The sequence below is a fragment of the Camelus dromedarius genome, chromosome 9, assembly GCF_036321535.1.
Source record: "Camelus dromedarius isolate mCamDro1 chromosome 9, mCamDro1.pat, whole genome shotgun sequence".
Classification (NCBI taxonomy): Eukaryota; Metazoa; Chordata; class Mammalia; order Artiodactyla; family Camelidae; genus Camelus; species Camelus dromedarius.
The window spans coordinates 78,400,132-78,419,233 of NC_087444.1; the positions used below are offsets into that span (position 1 = coordinate 78,400,132).

The 19,102-nt window shown below is 47.1% G+C and overlaps 1 protein-coding gene across 1 annotated transcript; it reads left to right on the forward strand.

The window, feature by feature from the left end:
• The first annotated feature begins 227 nt into the window (after positions 1–227).
• LOC135322196 (zinc finger and SCAN domain-containing protein 5B-like) lies at positions 228–3,247 on the forward strand. Its single transcript, XM_064490032.1, has 4 exons — positions 228–671; positions 973–1,125; positions 2,073–2,220; positions 2,505–3,247. Exons 1-4 carry the CDS (start codon positions 228–230, stop codon positions 3,245–3,247), a joined length of 1,488 nt encoding a protein of 495 aa, XP_064346102.1.
• The last annotated feature ends 15,855 nt before the right edge of the window (positions 3,248–19,102 follow it).

The window sequence follows — 19,102 nt, forward strand, 5'->3', positions numbered from 1 at the left end:
TTTCCTACAAAGATGATGTTAGAAAAATAACACAGTAGATTAACGTCTCCCTTAGGAAATACTGAGCCAGTTAGGGAAGGGTGTCCAGTACTGGGATGAGGGAAGAGGGGACAGGGAAGGATGGATGAAGATTAAACTCTTGTGGTTCATTCCTGTTTTGCCCCAGACTTCTGAACAGTGAGTCCATCGCTGAGGAAGACGGAGGAAATCCCTTTCCAAAGGTGTCAATGAGGCGCCGGCGCCTAGAAGCGTCTGCCCAGAGTCCCATGGAAATTTCTCCCATCACTATGGTGGAGGAAGAGACATTTTTCCGGGGTCACAGAAAACTCCCAGACTGCCCTGGATCAGAGTCGCCAGCGTCCGTGCCGTCCCAAGGCACGCTTACAGAAGAGCCAGACCACGACCCTGAAAAGTGGCATGTTAGCTTCAGAACATTTAGTGGCTCAGAGGAGTCCGACCCCATCCAGGACCTGAGGAGACTCCGTGAGCTGTGCCGTCTGTGGCTGAGGCCAGATCTCCACACCAAGGAGCAGATTATGGACAAGCTGGTGCTGGAGCAGTTCATGACCTGCATGCCCCTGGGCTTCCAGGTCTTGGTCAGGGAGAGTGGCGTGGAGAGTTGCAGAGATCTGGAGGACCTGCTAAGAGAGAACAGAAAACCTAAGAAATGGGTGAGTAGGACCGTCCCGACCGGTTCAGCAAAGGGAGGGCTGGGGGCTGAAAGGGGGTTGAAGAAGATGGGGCCTGAGGGGCTGATTCTAGACCAGTGGTTCCCAACCCGATGTGAGTTTGCATCAGGCATCATCGCTGAGAGACGCTTCTGGCTGTCCCAACTTGGGGCCGGTTGCTCCTGTAAACAAGTGGTTCTCATAAAGTGTGCTTTTATGGGGTCGGATGCAGTTGGGACGGCTTGGGAGCTGCATTGTGGTCCTTGTAGTGAGACGGGTCATGTTTGACTCCCTCCCCACCCAGACCGTAGTCCACATACGGGGTAAGAACTTTCTTGTGCGAGACCCAGAAGTTCAGAGGGCTGAAGCTGGGGTCAGTGACACAGATGACGAGAGAGAACTATTCAGGAAGCCCCAGTCTCCCATGAATGGCGTCCGTCCAGAAAACGGCCAGCAGGTAAGCCGAGAGCGGCAGGAGCGGCCTGGGGGCAAGGCACTGTCAACGGGGCGGTGAGTGTGTGAGGCCTGATCTCTGGAAGAGGTGGGGAGGAGGCAGAAGAGGACGGGTGGACGTGGCTGCTGGAGTCACTGGGAGCCATGGGTAGAGCAGAACTGGACCCAAGGGCTCCAGGAATTCCCATGGATGCAGTCAGCCCCTAGACTTTTTCCAGCCGCTGTGACCATAAAACCTCCCCCAGCTTTGTCCCTCTGTCCTGAAAGCACGCAGCCTTAAGAGTGGGGAGGAAGAAATCTTGTCAGTGGAAGGCTCAGGTCAGTTGGCCACGGGCAGATGCACTGACAGCAGATTTCCCGGCGGCCGCCGTCCTCAAAGACGCTTGAGGCTTGCATGGGAGGAGTCGTTCCCAGTCCCACCCACCTTGCCTCCCAGAAGACACTGACGAATGTCTGGAGACAGTTGATTTGTCCAAAAGGGGATAAGGGGGAGGGAGGCTGTTGACTTCTAGTGAGTGGGGACCACCAATGCTGCTCAGGGTCATTCAGCCATGCCCGGGACAGCCTCCATCACAAAGACGAATCCAGCCAAAGCATCCATGAGTGCTGAAGTCAGCAGGCCTGGACCCCGAGGGCTTTACATCCCGAGTCCGGGGCAGGGAGAAGTTGGGGCGACTCGGAGAAACTAATGCAGAGAGAATTCCGAGGGCCAGGGTGATGCTGGTCGGGACTTGACTGAGAGATGTGTTGCGGACAGATTAAGGAGTCAGGTGATGAGTGTCAGGGTGGTGGGGAGACCCAGGAGAAGTCAGGGCGTATCCTCCAAACTGTTCCTAGGAAAGGGGGGGTCTCAGATCCGGGGGATGAGCGGGATGGGAAGGAGGAGACAGCGCTCTCTTCATGGGCTAATTTACATTCAGATGGTTATTGACTCTGGTTGGCCCTTGTCAGGAAGAGAAAGCTCTCCAGCCAGAGACCACTCCTGAATCAGCTGATCTGGAGGGTCTGACGCCCAAGCGGAACGTGGAGGAGGACATGCTGGAAGACAGGAAAGAGGCAGGAGCCCTGCAGGCTCAGCCTGAGCTCCAGGAGGGTCCTGGTGAGTAGGGCGGCCCGCACTTCGGAGGAGTGAGTGCCTCCCTTCCCGTGGCGGCCCAGCATTACACCCCTCTGGGGCAGAGGTCTGGGGGCAGTGGGGAGGGTTGGTTCTCCAACGCCAGCCCTCTCCTGCATTGCCTTTCAGTGCTTCCCACAACCCAAACACTCAGGTGGGCTGCTTCACGGGAAGGTGTCAGCGCACATCAGTGCTTGGTTCCAATGAGCTTGGGATCTCAGAGAAAGCTCCTCAGTACATGGTGTGCGCTGAATCCCCTCTCTCGGCAGATTCCGGGACGGCACAGGGCGGGAAGGATGCCCAAGAAGGAATGGATCTTCAAGTGGGGATGTGGCCTCCCACCTGTCTTCCAGAGAGAGAAGTTTCCACTCGGAGTGCACACAGAGGAGGCTCTCGGAGGAGTCTGAGACGTTATAAGCGAAAACGGGCCAACAGTCCCACTTGCCCAGATGTGCATCAAGAAGGAGCCCCATCTGTGGACACAGGAGAGGTCTCAGGACAACTTGGGTCCCGTTCCGTCCGTGCACCCAGCACGGTGGGGCCGCGCAGCCGTCCTGAGGGAGACGCAGCCCCGGCGCGCACACCGTATGAATGCAGGGTGTGCAAGAAAAGATTTCGGTATGAATCTCAGTTCACCCTTCACCAGAGGACACACACGAGAGAGAGGCCCTTTCGATGCAACGTCTGTGCCAAGGGCTTCATGCAGCCTTCGGACCTGCGAGTTCACCAGCGAGTCCACACGGGCGAGAAGCCGCACTGCTGTGACCTCTGCCCCAAGAGGTTCGCCCACGACTCCACGCTGCGTGCTCACAAGAGGGTCCACACCAGGGAGAAGCCCTTCCAGTGTGAGCACTGCGACAAGGCCTTCAGCCACAGGGGGAACCTCAACGTTCACCGACGCACCCACTCTGGACTCAAGCCCTACGTGTGTCCCGAGTGTCACGGCGCCTTCCGTCAGCTGGGAACCTTCAAACGCCACCAGAAAACACATTTCAGGATGACTCGCCAATGATTCTGCCCACAGGTCCACGTCCCTTCTGCTCCAAGAAGGAAATTCTGGATGACTGGTCACCTACACAATCCAAATGGTGGGTGAGCAGTTAAGAACTCCAGGAGGATCTGGAGCACAATGGGGGCTCCACCCTCGTGGATGATGAGGGTCCCTGAGTGATGACTTGTTTTTGGGATTGACTTTGGTTTTCTGCTTCCAGAGTCATAGTTTTTTTTTTTTTTTTTTTGAGAACTTTTTGCTTTGTGTTTTTCCTCTTCTGATGAGTGCAAGTCTCACTGGTTTTCAACACTCATCAGGAAACTGAGGCTGCTGCGGATTTCCTTTCCTATTCGATTTTTTTTTGCGTCATATGGTCTGCTGGGGTGTTTTTTTTAAATAATATTTTAGGACAGATTTCCTATTGACGTACCTCTCGCCCTCGGCCAAAGTCATGTTTTCCATGAGCAACAACGCCTACCAGCGTCGTGCATTGGCTGTAATTAATCAACCAGCGTTGGCATGTCATTTTCACCCCAAATCTTTAGATCACATCCATGTTCACTCATGTTAATGTACATTTGCTGGATTTGTACAAATGTATAATACCCATGTCCACCGTTACAATATTATGCAGTATAGTCTACAACTCGAAAAATAAAATTCATGACCATCCATATGTCCTGTGTTTTCATCTTCTGATTTTTGCAACCACAGCTTCCCCTTAGACCAGAGGACGACTGAGGCAATCTGAGGCAATCTGAGTCTTTAATTTAGCTCCATCGGCTTCCCCTGAAGGCTCTCTGAAGCCCCAAATGAAGGAGTGCCATGCTTAGGTTTTGATTTAGTAGCTCTCGGGTGGCCATGGGAATGTTCACTTTTAAAACAAAATTAGATTCACAGAAAGTTGCAAAAGTAGTTCAGGGGGCTCTTGTGTCCCTTTCATCCAGTCTATTAAAAAAAATATCCTCCAAGTGGTACGTGGTCAACGCGTATAAACATGGAAAGGGAACAGGAGGACGGAGAACACAGGTGTCTGCCTTGTCCTCACGGCCTCCCACCCTCTTCTCTTCTGAACCCCTCCCTTCCGGCTTGCTTCTGCAACTTGCCACTAAAATGGCTCTTAACAGAGTGGACAGTGACTTTGGTCTTGTCGGGGTCCACAGTCATTTCTCAGTCAGTCCTCCTCGGCCTCACACTCTTAGAAGCCCTTGCTGAAACTGGCCTGTTGGTTCCTATCAAAATCCTTTGTCGGCTTGGCTTCAGTCACATGCTGGTCTGAGCTTCCTCTTTTTAACTGCTTTCTCTCCTTCCTGCTCCTCTGTCTCATAAGCTCCTTTTCTCCCAGATTTGTAAATAGCGGCATGCCTTTTTTGTGGGTAAAAAAACCCCATCAGATTGTTAGAATGAGTATTTTTAAAAAACATTAAGTAGCACACAGTCACTCTGCAGTAATTATAAAATGCAGAGAAAAAGAAAAAAATCAAGGCTACTTTTTTAGTTTGTTTTGAATGGAGGTACTGAGGATTGAACCCAGGGCCTCCTGCATGCTAAGTCTGCACTCTACCACTGAACTATACACTCACCCCAAAGGAAAAAAATTAAAAGCATACTTTCAACACTCAGAGATAGTCATTGTTAACATGATTCATTTCCTTTTTAGAAAAATTTATTTAATTTTGCCTGCAGCCACGAAATTGTATTGGCAGTATTATAACGGGTCCAATTATATTTCTATTTAATTATATATGTACTTGTTAATTTGCTTCTGTAAATATATTTTTAAAAATCCCTGAGCTTTCTATCAGCTCCAGGAAATAGAATATTGGGAATAATACACACCTAAGTAGGCAGTTCCCTGGGACACAGCCGCCAGCCTCCTCACCTGGAGGAACCACCGGCACAAATTCTAAGTTCATCATTCCTTTACTTGAGAAAATCTTATTATATGTGCGTGTATGCCTAAGAATATGTTATTTCGTTTTTGCTCTTTTGATTGATTGATTGATTGATTGATGATTGATTGATTGATTGACTGACTGATGCAAAACGCTTTGTTGTTTCCATTTGGTCGAAGGCTCAGGAGGGGCTCCAGGGTGGTCACAGAGCTGCCCGGGGGCCGCAGAGAGGAGCCCTGACACCGGGGCCCCTCCCAGCCCGCTGGGCTCCGGAGGCTCGCGGAGGTTCTGAGCCTTCGGGGGAGACACTCCGCAGCGCAGCCCGGGGCCGCCCGCCCGCGGAGGCGGGTCGGGCGGGCTCAGCCCTTGATGCGCGGCACCTGCTCACCGAGGACGCGCGTCTCCGGGAAGTCACGGGGGGAGAGCGGGGTCTGCGCGGGCGGAGCGCAGGGCGTGCGGACCGCGAAGGGCCTGGCTCGGGTCTCCCCGCGCCCCGGGGGCCCCCGTAGCGCCCGGGTGCCCCCACCCCCGCCCCAACCCCCCGCGCGTCCTGGGAGGGGGGCCGCCGCCCGCTGCTCCTCCGTCTTCAGCGCAGCTCGGCGCCCGGGCGCGTCTCCTGCGCCGATTCGAGGGGAAGGCGGCCCCCGCCCCCGCCCCCGCCCCCGCCCCCGCCCCCAGAGCCCCGTCGTCGCGGCGGCAATCGAGGCCCCGAGAGAGAGGCAGGTGCCGGGGCCGGCAGATGCGTGCCGACCTGGCGGTGGACGGCGGCCCCCCCACCCCCACCCCGGGGAGTCGCTCTGACGCTCCTCGGAGCGCACGGTTGGGCGGCGGTAAGGAGCTAAGCCCAGAAGCGGTGTTGCTGGTCCCGGAGGCCGTGATCGCCGAGAGGTTGGGTCCAAAGCTGCGAGCGGAAGAAAGCGGGGAGGGCGTGGGAGGCTGGAGGGGGGCGGCCCTGGCTCTGCTCTGTCCAAACGCCGTGGAGGCAGACAGATCCTCAGGACTGCCCAGCGTGCTACCTCCCTTTTTATTTTTTAACAGAAGAGTAACATACTGTGTATCGTTTTATAAGTAACCCAGAGAAGACATCAGTTACCCCATCAAAGGATGGTTGTTAATTACGGAGGTGGGACCACCACAGGGTAGCAGACATTGTTGGCCGGTGTCAGGGGCTGTTCTAGCTGGAATTCTAGGAAGAGGTCCCTCTAGAGAAGCGACATGTAAGCTGAAGCCGACATGAGATGTCAGGTCTTGGATTTGCTTTTTACCTCTACTTTGTTACTAAAACCCGTCCAGGTTTTAAGGATCACTGTAGTTTATTCATTTTCATCCCTGCGTTATATTCTATCCACGGCAAGTAGGTCACAATACCGCCATCCCCTTGGTGGCTGTGGGTGCTACTGCCTGTTTGTTTGCTTTGTATCCATTTCTCTACTCACTATTCTCTCGCTTTTTCTTTTCCAAAAACAGGATCACACAATGCACAGTCCAGGGGGATAGAATTTTCAGACATTAATCAATAAATTAAATCTAAATTGTCTCCCCCCTTCCCTTCCTCAGTCAAGCTGTCATAATTTTGTGCTCACTGCCTCAGGGGGAGCGTGTGTTAGGGTGGAAAGAAAACATTTTTTCCAAGTTCTGTTGACATTTCAAATGCCACAGGCTCAGAAATGCGCTTTAGATAACAGAAAATGTACGCAACATTTCTTGGAAATGCAGTGGCGCCGCAAGACTTCCGCATGCTCCAAGTAAAAGGTCCTTCTGGGCAGATCGTGAAGAGAGGACAAGAGAAGAGAAAGGGACAGACCAGAAGAGAGGGAACGGGGGAGAAGGGGACTGAGACAGAAATCTGTCCTGGGAAGGCAGCTCACTTGGAAAGGCTGGAGGATGGCCTGGGGTTGTAGGGGAACTCAAAAAGAACCCTGTGCACAGAGTAAGTCCTGGAGCCACTGGGAAGCTTCCAGAAAGATGGACGTCTCGGTGGCAATCAGTGTACGCTAGTGAACATTGGAAAGGTTACCTCCACCCAATCTGTGTGTTGCCAAGATGCAAACTGGCTGGGGCAGGGGTGGGTTGTCTCGTGAAGGAGGACCTGAGGTTTAAAATTGTAATTGTTGGAAGGTTAGCAAAGTGAAATCTCGTGAGGTTTTTTTTTTTTTCCTGTGGAACGTCCTGGAAGATATTTTATTGTAAATATTTTGTGGGACTAAATAAACTTTTCTATCTTATTTCAAGTCTCAAAAGGCCCATGACAGGGGGACACTATAGCTCAGTGGTAGAGTGTGTGCTTAGCATGCAAGAGGTCCAGGGTTCAATCCCCAGTACCTCTGTTAAAAACAAACAAACAAACAAACCAATAAATAAACCTAATCACCCCTCCCTCCAAAACCCCCAAATGTAGAAAGGCCCATGACAGTTTTGGACATACAATAGATGCTCAAGAACTAAAGTTTATCAAATGTTGAATAGCCAATAATATACCTAAAACAATTGCCAGTCAGAGCTAGGGGAGTACTAAATCTTGTCTTACATTTCCTCATACAGTAGTCATATGTTTTTGAAGTTAATATGTTTTGGTTTGGTGAGAAATTATCTTGCATCATTGACACTAAGAGAACCATTTCTTACGGGGAGGAATTCAAGGTTTGATGGTCTGATAAGTGAGTGAGGATTGGAACAATCAGGGCTTCTGCATTTCTTTGCTGGTTCGGATTTTTTTTTTTCACAGAACAAGGTGGCGGTGCCTAAGCTGGTGCCACTGGCATCACATATACCTTGGTTATTTCAAACATTTAAAATTGTAAAATTGTAACGATTTTAGAGCTGATTTGTGTAGTAGTTATTATGACAAATGTCCAGTAGATGGCAGCAAAGAGCTTCCTCTAACAGGTGTGTCTAGCTAGTTCTGCTACCATTTAAAATAACCAATGTAAACAAACAAACAAACAAATGAAAAAAAAAACCCCAAAACAATGAAGTGGTCTGTTAATTGTAGAGATGGCACAAGACAAAATGAAGCTGTTCCCATAAAATAAAATGAAATAAAATAAAATAACCAATATAATAACCTGTAATGAAAATGAATATATATACGTATAACTGAATCATTATGCTGTATACCAGAAACTAACACAACATCGTAAATCAAAAAATAAAATTAAAAAATAAAATAAAAAACAATGGAAACTTCCACTCCTGTATATGTCTACAAAAAACCCCCAAAAACACTGTTTCAGAAAGATCAAGCACCCCAATGTTCACAGAAGCATTATTTACAATTGCCAAGATATGGAAGCAATCCAAGTATCCATCAACAGACAAATAGATGAAGAAGATGTGATACACACAAAACACACACACACAATGGAATACTACTCAGCCATAAAAAAGAAATAAAATGTGCATTTGTAGCAACATGGATGGATTTGAAGGGCATTTTGCTACATGAAATAAGCCAAAGACAAACGCTGTATGATATCACTTATATGTGGAGTCTAAAAACAACAACAAACTACTGGATACGACAAAAAAAAAAGAAGCAGACTCACAGAGAACAAACTAGGGGCTACCAGTGGGGAGAGGGGGAGAGGCAATATAGAGGTGAGGGAGAGGGTGTAAAGCAGGCTACAAGGATGTAGTGCACAACACAGGGAATATAGTTAGTATTTTGTAATAACTGTAAATGAAGTGTGACCTTTAAAATTTGTATAAAAATAGTAAAAATAAAATGTCAAAATAATGAATGGAATCTAGAAAGTAAAACAAAGGAACAAATGTAACAAAACAGAAAGAGTCTCACAGATACACAGGACAAGCTAGTGGTAACTAGTGGGGAGAAGGAAGAGGGAGGGGCAAGATAGATTTAATTGGTGCAAACTATTAGGCACAAAATAGTTCCAGCGATGTAATGGAAAATAGTCAATATTTTATAGTAACGGTGTAAGGAGTACATTCTGTAAAAATATCTAATTATTATGTTGTACAACTGAAGCTAATGTAGTATTGTAAGCCAACTGTACTTCAATAAAAAAATAAAAATAAAAATAAAATAAAATGACCAGTGCATCAAATGGGGAAAGGTTTTTCTAATGGATATCCCAAGGAATGAGTATCTGTTAAAAAATTTAAATCTTTCTGCTGTTAGTGTGAGGATGAATCTGATGCTTCGTATGGTAGTTTACATGACCTGCCATTTTGTTCTTTAACTAGAACGGTATATTTAAATTTCATCATGAAATATTTTATCATTATACGAGTCATTATTACTAACCCCAAAGTACTGCAGAGATAAAATTGTGCTTACTATATGATAATCTTCTAATTAGATTATAATCGGTTTTATTTTTTATGCAGTTTTTTTTTTTGCAGGGGGAGATAATCAGGCTTATGTATTTATTTTTAGCTTTTTTGGGGGGGTAAGTAGGTTTATTTATTTTTTATTATTATTATTTTTTAATGAGGGTGCCGGGGATTGAACCCAGGACCTCGTGCATGCTAAGCATGCGCTGTACCACTGAGCTATGCCCTCCTCCCTACCATGCAGTTTTAAATGAGACAAAAATGATCATTTTACATATTTTAAAAAATTTTATTGAGGTATAGTTGATTTACAATATTGTACTAGTTTCAAGTGTGCAGCACAGTGATTCAAAATTTTTATAGATTTTACTCCATGTGAAGTTATCATAGAACACTGGCTGGCTGTATCCCCTGTGCTGTACAAGACATTCCTGTAGCGTATTCATTTTACACATAGTAGTTTGTCTCTTAATCGCCCACCCCATCTCGCCCGTCCCCCGCGTCTCCTGCCTCCCGGGTGACCAACCGCTAGCTTGCTCTCTGTCTGTGAATCTGGTTCTGTTTTGTCATATACATTTGTTTGTTTTATCTTTTAAACTACACATATAAGTTATAACAGTATTTGCCTTCCCTGAATGACTTATTTCAGTAAGCATAATACCCTCTAGGTCCATCCATGTTGCTGCAAATATCAAAACTTCACTCTTTTTTATGGCTAATATTCCATTGTGTGTGCATACATATATGTTCTTTATCTATTTGTCTGTTGATGGACACTTGGGTTGCTTCCAGGTCTTGGCGATGTGAATAATGCTGCTACGAACATTGGAGCGTGTGAATCTTTCCTAATCCGTGTTTTTGTTTTCTGTGGATGTATACCCATGGATGGGATTGCTGGATCATAGGTAAGTCGGTTTTTAGTTTTTTGAGGATTCTCCGTACTGTTTTCCACGATGACGGCACCAGTTTACATTCCCACCAACAGTGTGCTAGGAGTCCCTTTTCTCCACATCCTCGCCACCGTTTGTTATTTGCAGACTTTTTGATGATGGCCATTCTGACAGCTGTGAGGTGACACCTCATCATGGTTTGACTTGCATTTCCCTGGTGAGTACCGATGCTGAGCATCTTATCATGTGCCTGTTGGCCGTCTGTGTGTCTTCTTTGGAAAAATGTGTTCATTTTTAAAGTGGGTTGTCTCCACCTTTTGTGCATTGTGAATAATGCCGCTGTGGGTGTAAAAATATCTGTTTGAGTCCCTGTTTTCAGTTATTTGGGGTATATACCCAGATGTGGGATTGCTGGATCGTATGTGATTCTGTTTCCATGCTGTTTTCTGCGCAGTTCCATATAATTTTCTGTATGTACTGGGTACACAAGGGTTCCAGTTTTTTTATCCTGTGTACCTCATTGTGTTGATTTGAATTCATAGGATTCATGATGTTGATCATCTTTTCGTGTGCTTGTTGGCCATCTTTGGAGAAGTGCCTAGTCAAGTCCTTTGCCCAGTGTTTAATTGGGTCCTTAGCTTTTTGTTGTTGAATTCTTTATATATTCTGGACTTTAAGCCCCTTTTCAGGTATATGATTTGCAAGTATTTTCTCCCATTCCGTAGGTTGTCTTTTCATGCTGCTGACTGTGTCCCTTTGGTGCAAAAAAAGGTGACTTTTAAAAAATTTCTTACAATTTCATTTAGGTGTAATTGAAATGGGATAAACTGCACATATTATCAATTTATGATTTAATGCATTTTGTTGTCTGTGAAACCATGATCATAATTGAGGTAATTTCTATCCTCCCCTAAAATTTCCACTTGAGCCCACATGGTCTGTTCCTCCCCCTGCCCAGGTGACCATAGACTAGTGCATATTTTTAGAGTTTTAAATAAACAGAATCATACAGCCAGCATGTATTTTCCTTGGGTGTGACTTTTTCCACTGGTAATTTTGATTTACAGATTCACCCTACTATCTTCTGTTTCAATAGTTAATTTATCGTTGATTATTATTCTCTGAATAATAATAACAATGCGTAGACACATTATTCTTTCTCTGCTTATCTGTTAATGGACATTTGAGTTGTAAAACATGACTTTCTTATGCATACAACTCTCCTGTGTACATGGCTGTGTTTTTAGATTCTCTATTCTCTTCAATTGATTTATTTACAGATGTAGCACTGCTCAAATAACTATTTTTGTTCTTTCTTTTTTTATTGAAGTACCATCGATTTACAATGTTGTGTTAGTTTCTGGTGTACAGCACAGTGATTCAGTTATACACGTATATATTCCTTTTCATATTCTTTTTCATTATACGCCATTATAAGGTATTGAATATAGTTCTCAGTGCTGGACAGTAGGACCTGACTGTTTATCTATTTTACATATAATAGTTAGTATCTACAAATTCCGAATTCCCAATTTATCTCTTCCCACCCCTTTTCCCCCTGGTAACCATAAGTTTGTCTTCTATGTCTGTGAGTCTATTTCTGTTTTGTAAATAAATTTATGTGTCTATTTTTTTTTAGATTCCACATCTAAGTGTTATCATATGGTGTTTGTCTTTCCCTGTCTGATTTACTTAGAATGACAATCTCTAGGTCCATCCGTGTTGCTGCAAATGGCATTATTTTATTCTTTTTTATGGCTGAGTAGTATTCCATTGTATAAATATACCACAATTTCTTTATCCAGTCATCTGTTGATGGACATTTAGGCTGTCTTCATGTATTTAGGCTATTGTAAATAGTGCTGCTGTGAACATTGGGGTGCAGATATCATCCTGAAGTAGGGTTCCTTCTGGATATATGCCCAGGAGCGGGATTCCTGGGTCATATGGTAAGTCTATTCCCAGGAATCTCCATACTGTTTTCCACAGTGGCTGCACCAAACTGCATTCCCACCAGCAGTGTAGGGGGGGTCCCCTTTCTCCACAGCCTCTCCAGCGTTTGTCGTTTGTGGACTTTTGAATGATGGCCATTCTGGCTGGTGGGAGGTGATACCTCATGGTAGTTTTGACTTGCGATTCTCTGATAATTAGCGATACTGAGCATCTTTCCATGTGCCTGTCGGCCATCTGTACAATAACATACTTTGAATCACAGTTACTTTACAGGCACCTTTCTCATCCTTGTTCTCCCTTTTTATTTTGCTTCTGGTTCCCTGTGTGTGCGTCTGTGAACTTTCTCTTTCAGTGCGAAGTGTAGAGCCTACTCAGTAAGTTCCATTTTTATGTCTTTTATTTAGTTTTAATTTTTTATTATTTAGTTTTATTTTTATTTTAGTTTTATTTTTATTACTTTAACTTAGTTTTATTGACTTCTGTTTGCTTTTTCTTTACAACCATACCCCCAGCACAATACCCAGCACATGTCACATGCCCTTAAAATACTCGCTGAAGGAGTGAATGAATAAATCCATGGTGCAGCCATGGGTTAGAAGTGTAAGTCGTCATTGAGAAAGAGTAAGACAGACCGGGAGTTCAAAATTTGTAGCTACTGACAGGCATATGTAGAATAGATAAACCAGATTATACTGTATAGCACAGGGAAATATATACGAGATCTTGTGGTAGCTCACAGAGAAAAAATGTGACAGTGAATATATGTATGTTCATGTATAACTGAAAAATTGTGCTCTACACTGGAATTTGACATAACAACAACAAAGGAATAAGACAGACCTTTATCTACTGCTCTGGAAAGATGTCTGTGACAAGCTGATAACTGGGGAAAAAAAAGACAGGTTACCTACCCACAAGTACGATATGGTTACATTTGCATATTCAGTTCAGTACAGGTGCGTGCAGGTGTGCGCACCTGTGTGTGCGTGTGCAAGATAGGGGAGAAAACACAGGGGAATGTGCTGGGAGAATTGTGCTTTCTCCGCTGTCGTTGGAAGAAATAAAGATACTTTTTGGTTAAAAAGCTTTTTACTGACTGTTTAGTGGTGGGAGGATAACACCCAGCCTTGCATCTATTTATCCATTTATTTTTCTAGTGAAGGTGCAGGGAATTGAACCCGGGACCTCACGCATGCCAGGCATGCACTTTACCACTGAGCTGCACCCTCCCCCTGCAGAGCTGTGCCTAATCTATGATCCTAGGAGTGTAAACCTTGAGTCTTACATGTGGCCAAAAGCCAGCTGAGAAGCTGGGGTGGGGAGCGGCGGAGAGAAGTGAGTGCTTTGAGAGCCAGGAGGAAACTTTGCCCGAGGAGAATAAGAAACTCAGCTGGCAGCTTCCCTCATCACACAAATGGGAAGAACAAAATATGACAAAACAAAACAAAACAAGCAGCCTCAGCGTTCACAGGTGGCTCCTGCCTCATGACAGCCCCGATGTAACTCTCCTCTTGCAATTTCAAAGTTTTAATTCCCTCTAACGCGTTCAGACTTGTTTGTTCCCAACCCTCCCTTGCCTGAGGCCCAAGGTTTGTTTTTCCCTTTAGTGTGCTCCCGGCCCCTGTGGCCTCCAAAAGAAGCTGTTTTCCTGACAGCCCTGAGATGGGTTGAATAATTGATCGTAATTACAGCAGGCAGGAAAGAAAACAGCTTCATTTGCTGTCAGGGTCCCTCCGAGAGTTGTTAAGGCGATTTTAATGAGTCCCAGAGCGCGGAGCTCGACTCCTCCACAGCTGAGGTGCCAACTTGGCTCAGAAAGTTCACTCCGAAGGTCTGGAAAACATCTTCATCAGCCGCTGGCCCCCAGGGTGGCCTGCGTGCGTCAGTGCCTGTTTTTAAAAAAGCATGAACATTGCCTATTTCTGATCACGAGGATAACAGATCTGCTTACTGAACACAGCTGAAAAAGGAAAAGTAATAGGAACTATGTAAATCGCCCATAATCCTACCATGCAGAGACCAGCAGTTTTACTCTTTCGTGTGTGTCCTGCTGGTGTTGTGCCTATGTGTGTGTACATACTTATATTTATTACATAAATAGCACACAGTATCCACGTACATATACACATCTACATATAACATAAATATGCTTGTATACATAGTATACACATTGTACACACACACACACACAAATACATATACACACAGGCACACTCACATTGCACACATACATGTATTTAAAATGCAGAACAATGGAGGGGACCAGTAAAGAAATGTGAACACAGAAGTGACATGAGCAGAACTTCCTCTAAAAAAAAAAACTGGTCTGGCAGTCGGCCCGGGGACAGACACCCCAGTGCGTGCTGGCGTGCGCGGAGCTAGGCCGTGGATGGAGGAGAGTCTGATAAGGATCCAAAAAGCAGGAAGAGCAGGTGTTGGGAAGCCTGTATGTTGCGGGTGGTGACAAAGAAAAGCCAACCAGGGGCTTCGGGGGTCCCCCCAAAAGGAGAACCCCAGATGAAGGGCAGGTCTGAAGGGGGAACGTACGTGCTCATTTACATTTTTTCCTTTTAGTTAAGCTCTGTTCAGAGTTCTTTTTATTTTGGGGTGGTGGGAGGGGAGGTAAATAGGCTTATTTATTTTTTAGTGGAGGGCCTGGGAATTGAACCCGGGACTTCAGGGGTACTGAGCATGCGCTCTAGCAAAGTGTCGTCTTCCGTGGTCAGTGAGGCCGTGGGATGGCTGTCCAGGGAGACGTCTGGAGCCCGAGGGATAGGCAGGTTAGGGCTCTGGGGTCGGTGCTGGACCGGGCCATCCTCTGCAGAGGGGTTCACGAGCCCCAGAGAGTCCAGAGGGCGTGCGGGGAGAGAACCCGGGTGGGGCTGGGAACCAGAGGAGGGGCTGAGGGAAGGGGGAACGCGACCCAGGGCAGTCGTGAAGGTGGCCCCAGTCGGGACGGGGCAGTGGGAGTGGAGGGCCAAGGAGAGGCTGGGGGGCAGCGAAACGCTGGAGCTCCGGGAACCAGGTGACTCATCGCGGCCAGAGGGTCAGCTGGACAGGAGCCCAGGGCTGACTCCATGTTCTCAGGAGAAGCTGTGGGGAGGATGCGGAACACTTGTCCCTGGGACGTGGGCTGCGAGTCCCTCCAGTACCTCACAGATCAGTGATGTGCAGAAACCAGACGCCTACCGTCCCACCTGGCTGGTCACCCGGTGAGGCGCTCACCTCACCTGGAGAGCTGGTCGTCTCCCACCCTGGCTCTTCCCACCCACCACGGCCACACCTTCCTAAATGTGGGTCTGGGAGGCTCGAGGAGCCTCTGGCGCGTTTCAAGAACTCTGCCCCCACCTGCCCCTGGTGCCGCCGTCCCCGGGAAGCCACGGGGGCGGGGGGTGGGGCAAGCAGCGCCACCTTCCCTGCGAGCCTCCTCTGGGCACCTGCATGGGCTTTGGCACACGCTGAGCACTTCCAGGGTTCCAAGCCTGCGTGGGCCCTGGGGAGACTGAGGAAAGCGGAGAGTTCCTGCCTCGGGACATCGCACAGTCAGGTGGGGGCAACAGACACACAGACGCAGCTGCTGTGTTTTTCCAAGGTGGTCCCAACACTCCCCCATCTCATATGTTCTGAGCTTGCCAGGTCCCCATGGAGAAGGGGAGTCCACTCTTCTTTCCCTCGTGCCTGGGCAGAGGGGTGGCTTGCTTTGTACCCAACAGAACACGGCCACAAGGACAGCACAGCCCCGTCCTACCTTGCACTGAGGGCCTGAGGACCCCTGAGATGCCCCGCTGCCCTGAGGCCGCCATGTTGTGAGAAACCCAACCAGCCCGTTCCACGTGGAGACAGAGGGATGGTGGCCGGTGCCCTGCTGCTCAGCCACACGTGGTTCTCACTCTGGCCATTGTAGGAGAGACCCTGAGGCAGAACCATCCAGCAGACGGAACCTTCCCTGAAGTCCTGACTCACAGAAACCACGAGACGTACCACAATGATTGTTGTTAAGTCACTACGTTTCGGGGTGATGTGCTCCGAACAGCATCACGCCTTCCACCAGGTGCGTCGGATCCCACCCTCTCCTTCCCTTGCCCCGCACACCGTCCCCCGGGGTCGCAGTCTGCAGCACCCAGCCGGCACCCACGCTCAGCTTTGCTCAATGGTTATTGCACGCCTCCCCTCAGCCCTATCTCAGAGGTACCTTTTCTGATGTCTCCATCCTGCTGTTTGTGAGAATGTCTGAAACCTCGCTCAGAATTTTAGTGGCTAAAAACAGCCTTTAAAGGATTTTCACGTTCAGGATTTGTGTGTGTGCCAAGCAGCTGATCTGAAAGTAAACTACGGGTTCCAATCCAGCCTTCCCCACTTGTTGGCTTTGTGACTTTGGGTCACAAAATATCGTGAATAAATATAAATATAAATAAATATCGTAAAATGGTATTTCAGGCCTTTTGAAAGAGTTTTAGGAGCCCTGTGTCATCTGACCTGCTGGGAGGGCACACACGTCTGGTCGGCACCGTCCTTGTTGGCTGTTCGAGGTGCGCGTTCTGAGAAACCTCGTTCTTCAGTAAATGGGCTCCATTAGGTTGAAATTGTTGTTTGGCTGGAAGATAGTTTTCACCTTATGGTCAGCCCTCACCCGCTGTATCCAGGGGTTCTGCATACTTGGATTCAACCAAACTCAGATTGAAAATATTTGGGGAAAAAAGTTCCAGAAGGTTCCCAAAAACAAAGCTTGAATTTGCCGCACACCAGCAACTATTCATGTAGCGTTTACATCATACTTACAACTGTGTACATAGGATTAACCTTGTGTTAGGTATTACGCACGATCTAGAGGTGATTTAAAGCATAAGGGGGCAGATGTGTAGGTTGTATGCAAATGCTATACCATTTTACTTTCTATTTGTTCATTTATTTCTTCGTGGAGGTACCAGGAATGGAGCCCAGGACCTCACGCATGTTAAGCGTGAGCTCTACCACTGAGCTATGCCCTCACCCCAGCCCTACACCGTCTTATAGGGGAGACCTGCGCATCCTCAGATTTTGGTATCCTTGGGGCGTCCTGGAACCAGTCCCCTGCAGTTACCAAGGGACAACTGTACAGCTTTCAAAAAGTCATAGTTACTTTTAAAGTCATTTCTTTGGAAGTTAAGTAAACAAATATAAGTCAACAAAAATAAATGTTTGGAGGAGCGTTGATGTGTGTGGCGGAGCAGGCCCCACCCGCTGAGGCTGTGAGCGCCCCCGGGGGAGTAACGGCTTCTGTGGCTGGGCTGGAACGCTGGTCCCTCCCGCCGGTCCCTCCCACCATGATGCAGCTCCTGGATCGCTCCAGGACCGCAGGGAAGGCGTGAACTACCTTCGCTGGCTTCCCCGTGGAGAGCCAGGGGGCTGCTGCTGCTGGCTGAATATTTAAACTCAGTTTCCATATGTACAGTCACTGCATTTGTACTTTTTTTTTTGGCATCCAGGCTGCTATTTTGTGGTTCTTTTTAGAGCTTTTAATGTATCTTTCCACACTTAAATTTATCAAACTGAGATAAAATTCTGGCAGAGAAGTAGCCATTTAAAAGTGTTAGGATTCTTTGGCATTTAGCACGTGCACAGTGTCTCGCCCCTGTCACCTGCACCTGGTTCCAGAACATCTTCGTCCCCCAGCCCCAAAAGAGACCCCGTTCTCGTTAGCCTCTGTCACTACTTTGTCTCTTTTCATAGTTGCTAGATCCAGTAGATATGTGGACCACGTTTTGTTTATCCATTCATCCCTCAGTGGACATTTGGGTTGTTTCCACCTTCTGGCTGCTGTGAAGAGGGTTGTTACGAACATTCGTGTGTTTTGTGAGCTGAAGGTTTGTGTCCTCCCCAAATTCATATGTTGAAATCCTGATTGCCAGTGGGATGATGTTTGGAGGTGGGCCCTCTGGGAGGCGATGAGGCCGTGAGGGTGCAGCCCGCAGGAATGGGATTAGTGCCCTTGTAAGAAGAGAGAGGAGAGCCGGCTCTTACGCTGTCTGCTTTCTGCCAGGTGAGGACACTCAAGAAGATGGCCACTTGCGAGCAAGGAAGGGGCTCTCCCCAGGCACAGGACTGTGGACACACAGAGTTCCCCTGTTACTCAGCTCTGACGTCGGTGTGTACATTTGTTACAGCTGACGCATGAACACTGCTACGTCATCACTAACTGGTCTGTAGCTTACACTAGGGTTCACTCTCGTGTACGGTTCTGTGGATTCTGACAAACACATACTGTCACGTATCCACCATTATAATATCATGCAGACTAGTTTCACTGCCCTAAAACCCCCCTCTCCTTTTTCTATTTATAATGTGCTTTACTTTTATGGTTAAAAAAATTTAAGTTATGCTTATGAAACAGTGGTTATTGAATATTTGAAGAAATTGGAGAAATGGGCAGTATACTGCGCATAATAAAAAATCACTTTAAATACTTCATGCATGAAATAATCACTTCCTAAGATGTGCATGCATTAGGTATCATGTACTAACAGTAAACATTAAATGTGTGTGTTCATCTGATATGCACATAGCTTGTGTTCTTAATACACACACAGAGCAAGAGAGACTGTCTTCTGTGCGCTTTGCAGATATACACACAATTAATCTTTTCAGCAACCCAGTGAGGTTGGAAACACCACTGTTCCCATTTTATAGGTGAGGACACGGAGGCACAAAGCTGGCCAGTGCTCGGGACGGGTATAAATACAGACATCTTTGGAAGGGAACACACGTGTATTTAAGTCTGAGTAAAAGTGTACCAGGTGTTTCCGTTGGTTGGCTTTTGTTGCTGCTGTTGTTTTTCTGAAATTTACAATTTGTCTAGGATGAAG

What these genes read in the sequence shown, in the direction of transcription:
- LOC135322196 (XM_064490032.1), top strand. Translation starts at nt 228, where the DNA reads ATGAGGCGCCGGCGCCTAGAAGCGTCTGCCCAGAGTCCCATGGAAATT. An exon ending in ACAGAAAACCTAAGAAATGG is followed by an intron (nt 672 to 972) that starts GTGAGTAGGACC and finishes CTCCCCACCCAG; the next exon opens with ACCGTAGTCCACATACGGGG. An exon ending in TGAGCTCCAGGAGGGTCCTG is followed by an intron (nt 2,221 to 2,504) that starts GTGAGTAGGGCG and finishes CTCTCTCGGCAG; the next exon opens with ATTCCGGGACGGCACAGGGC.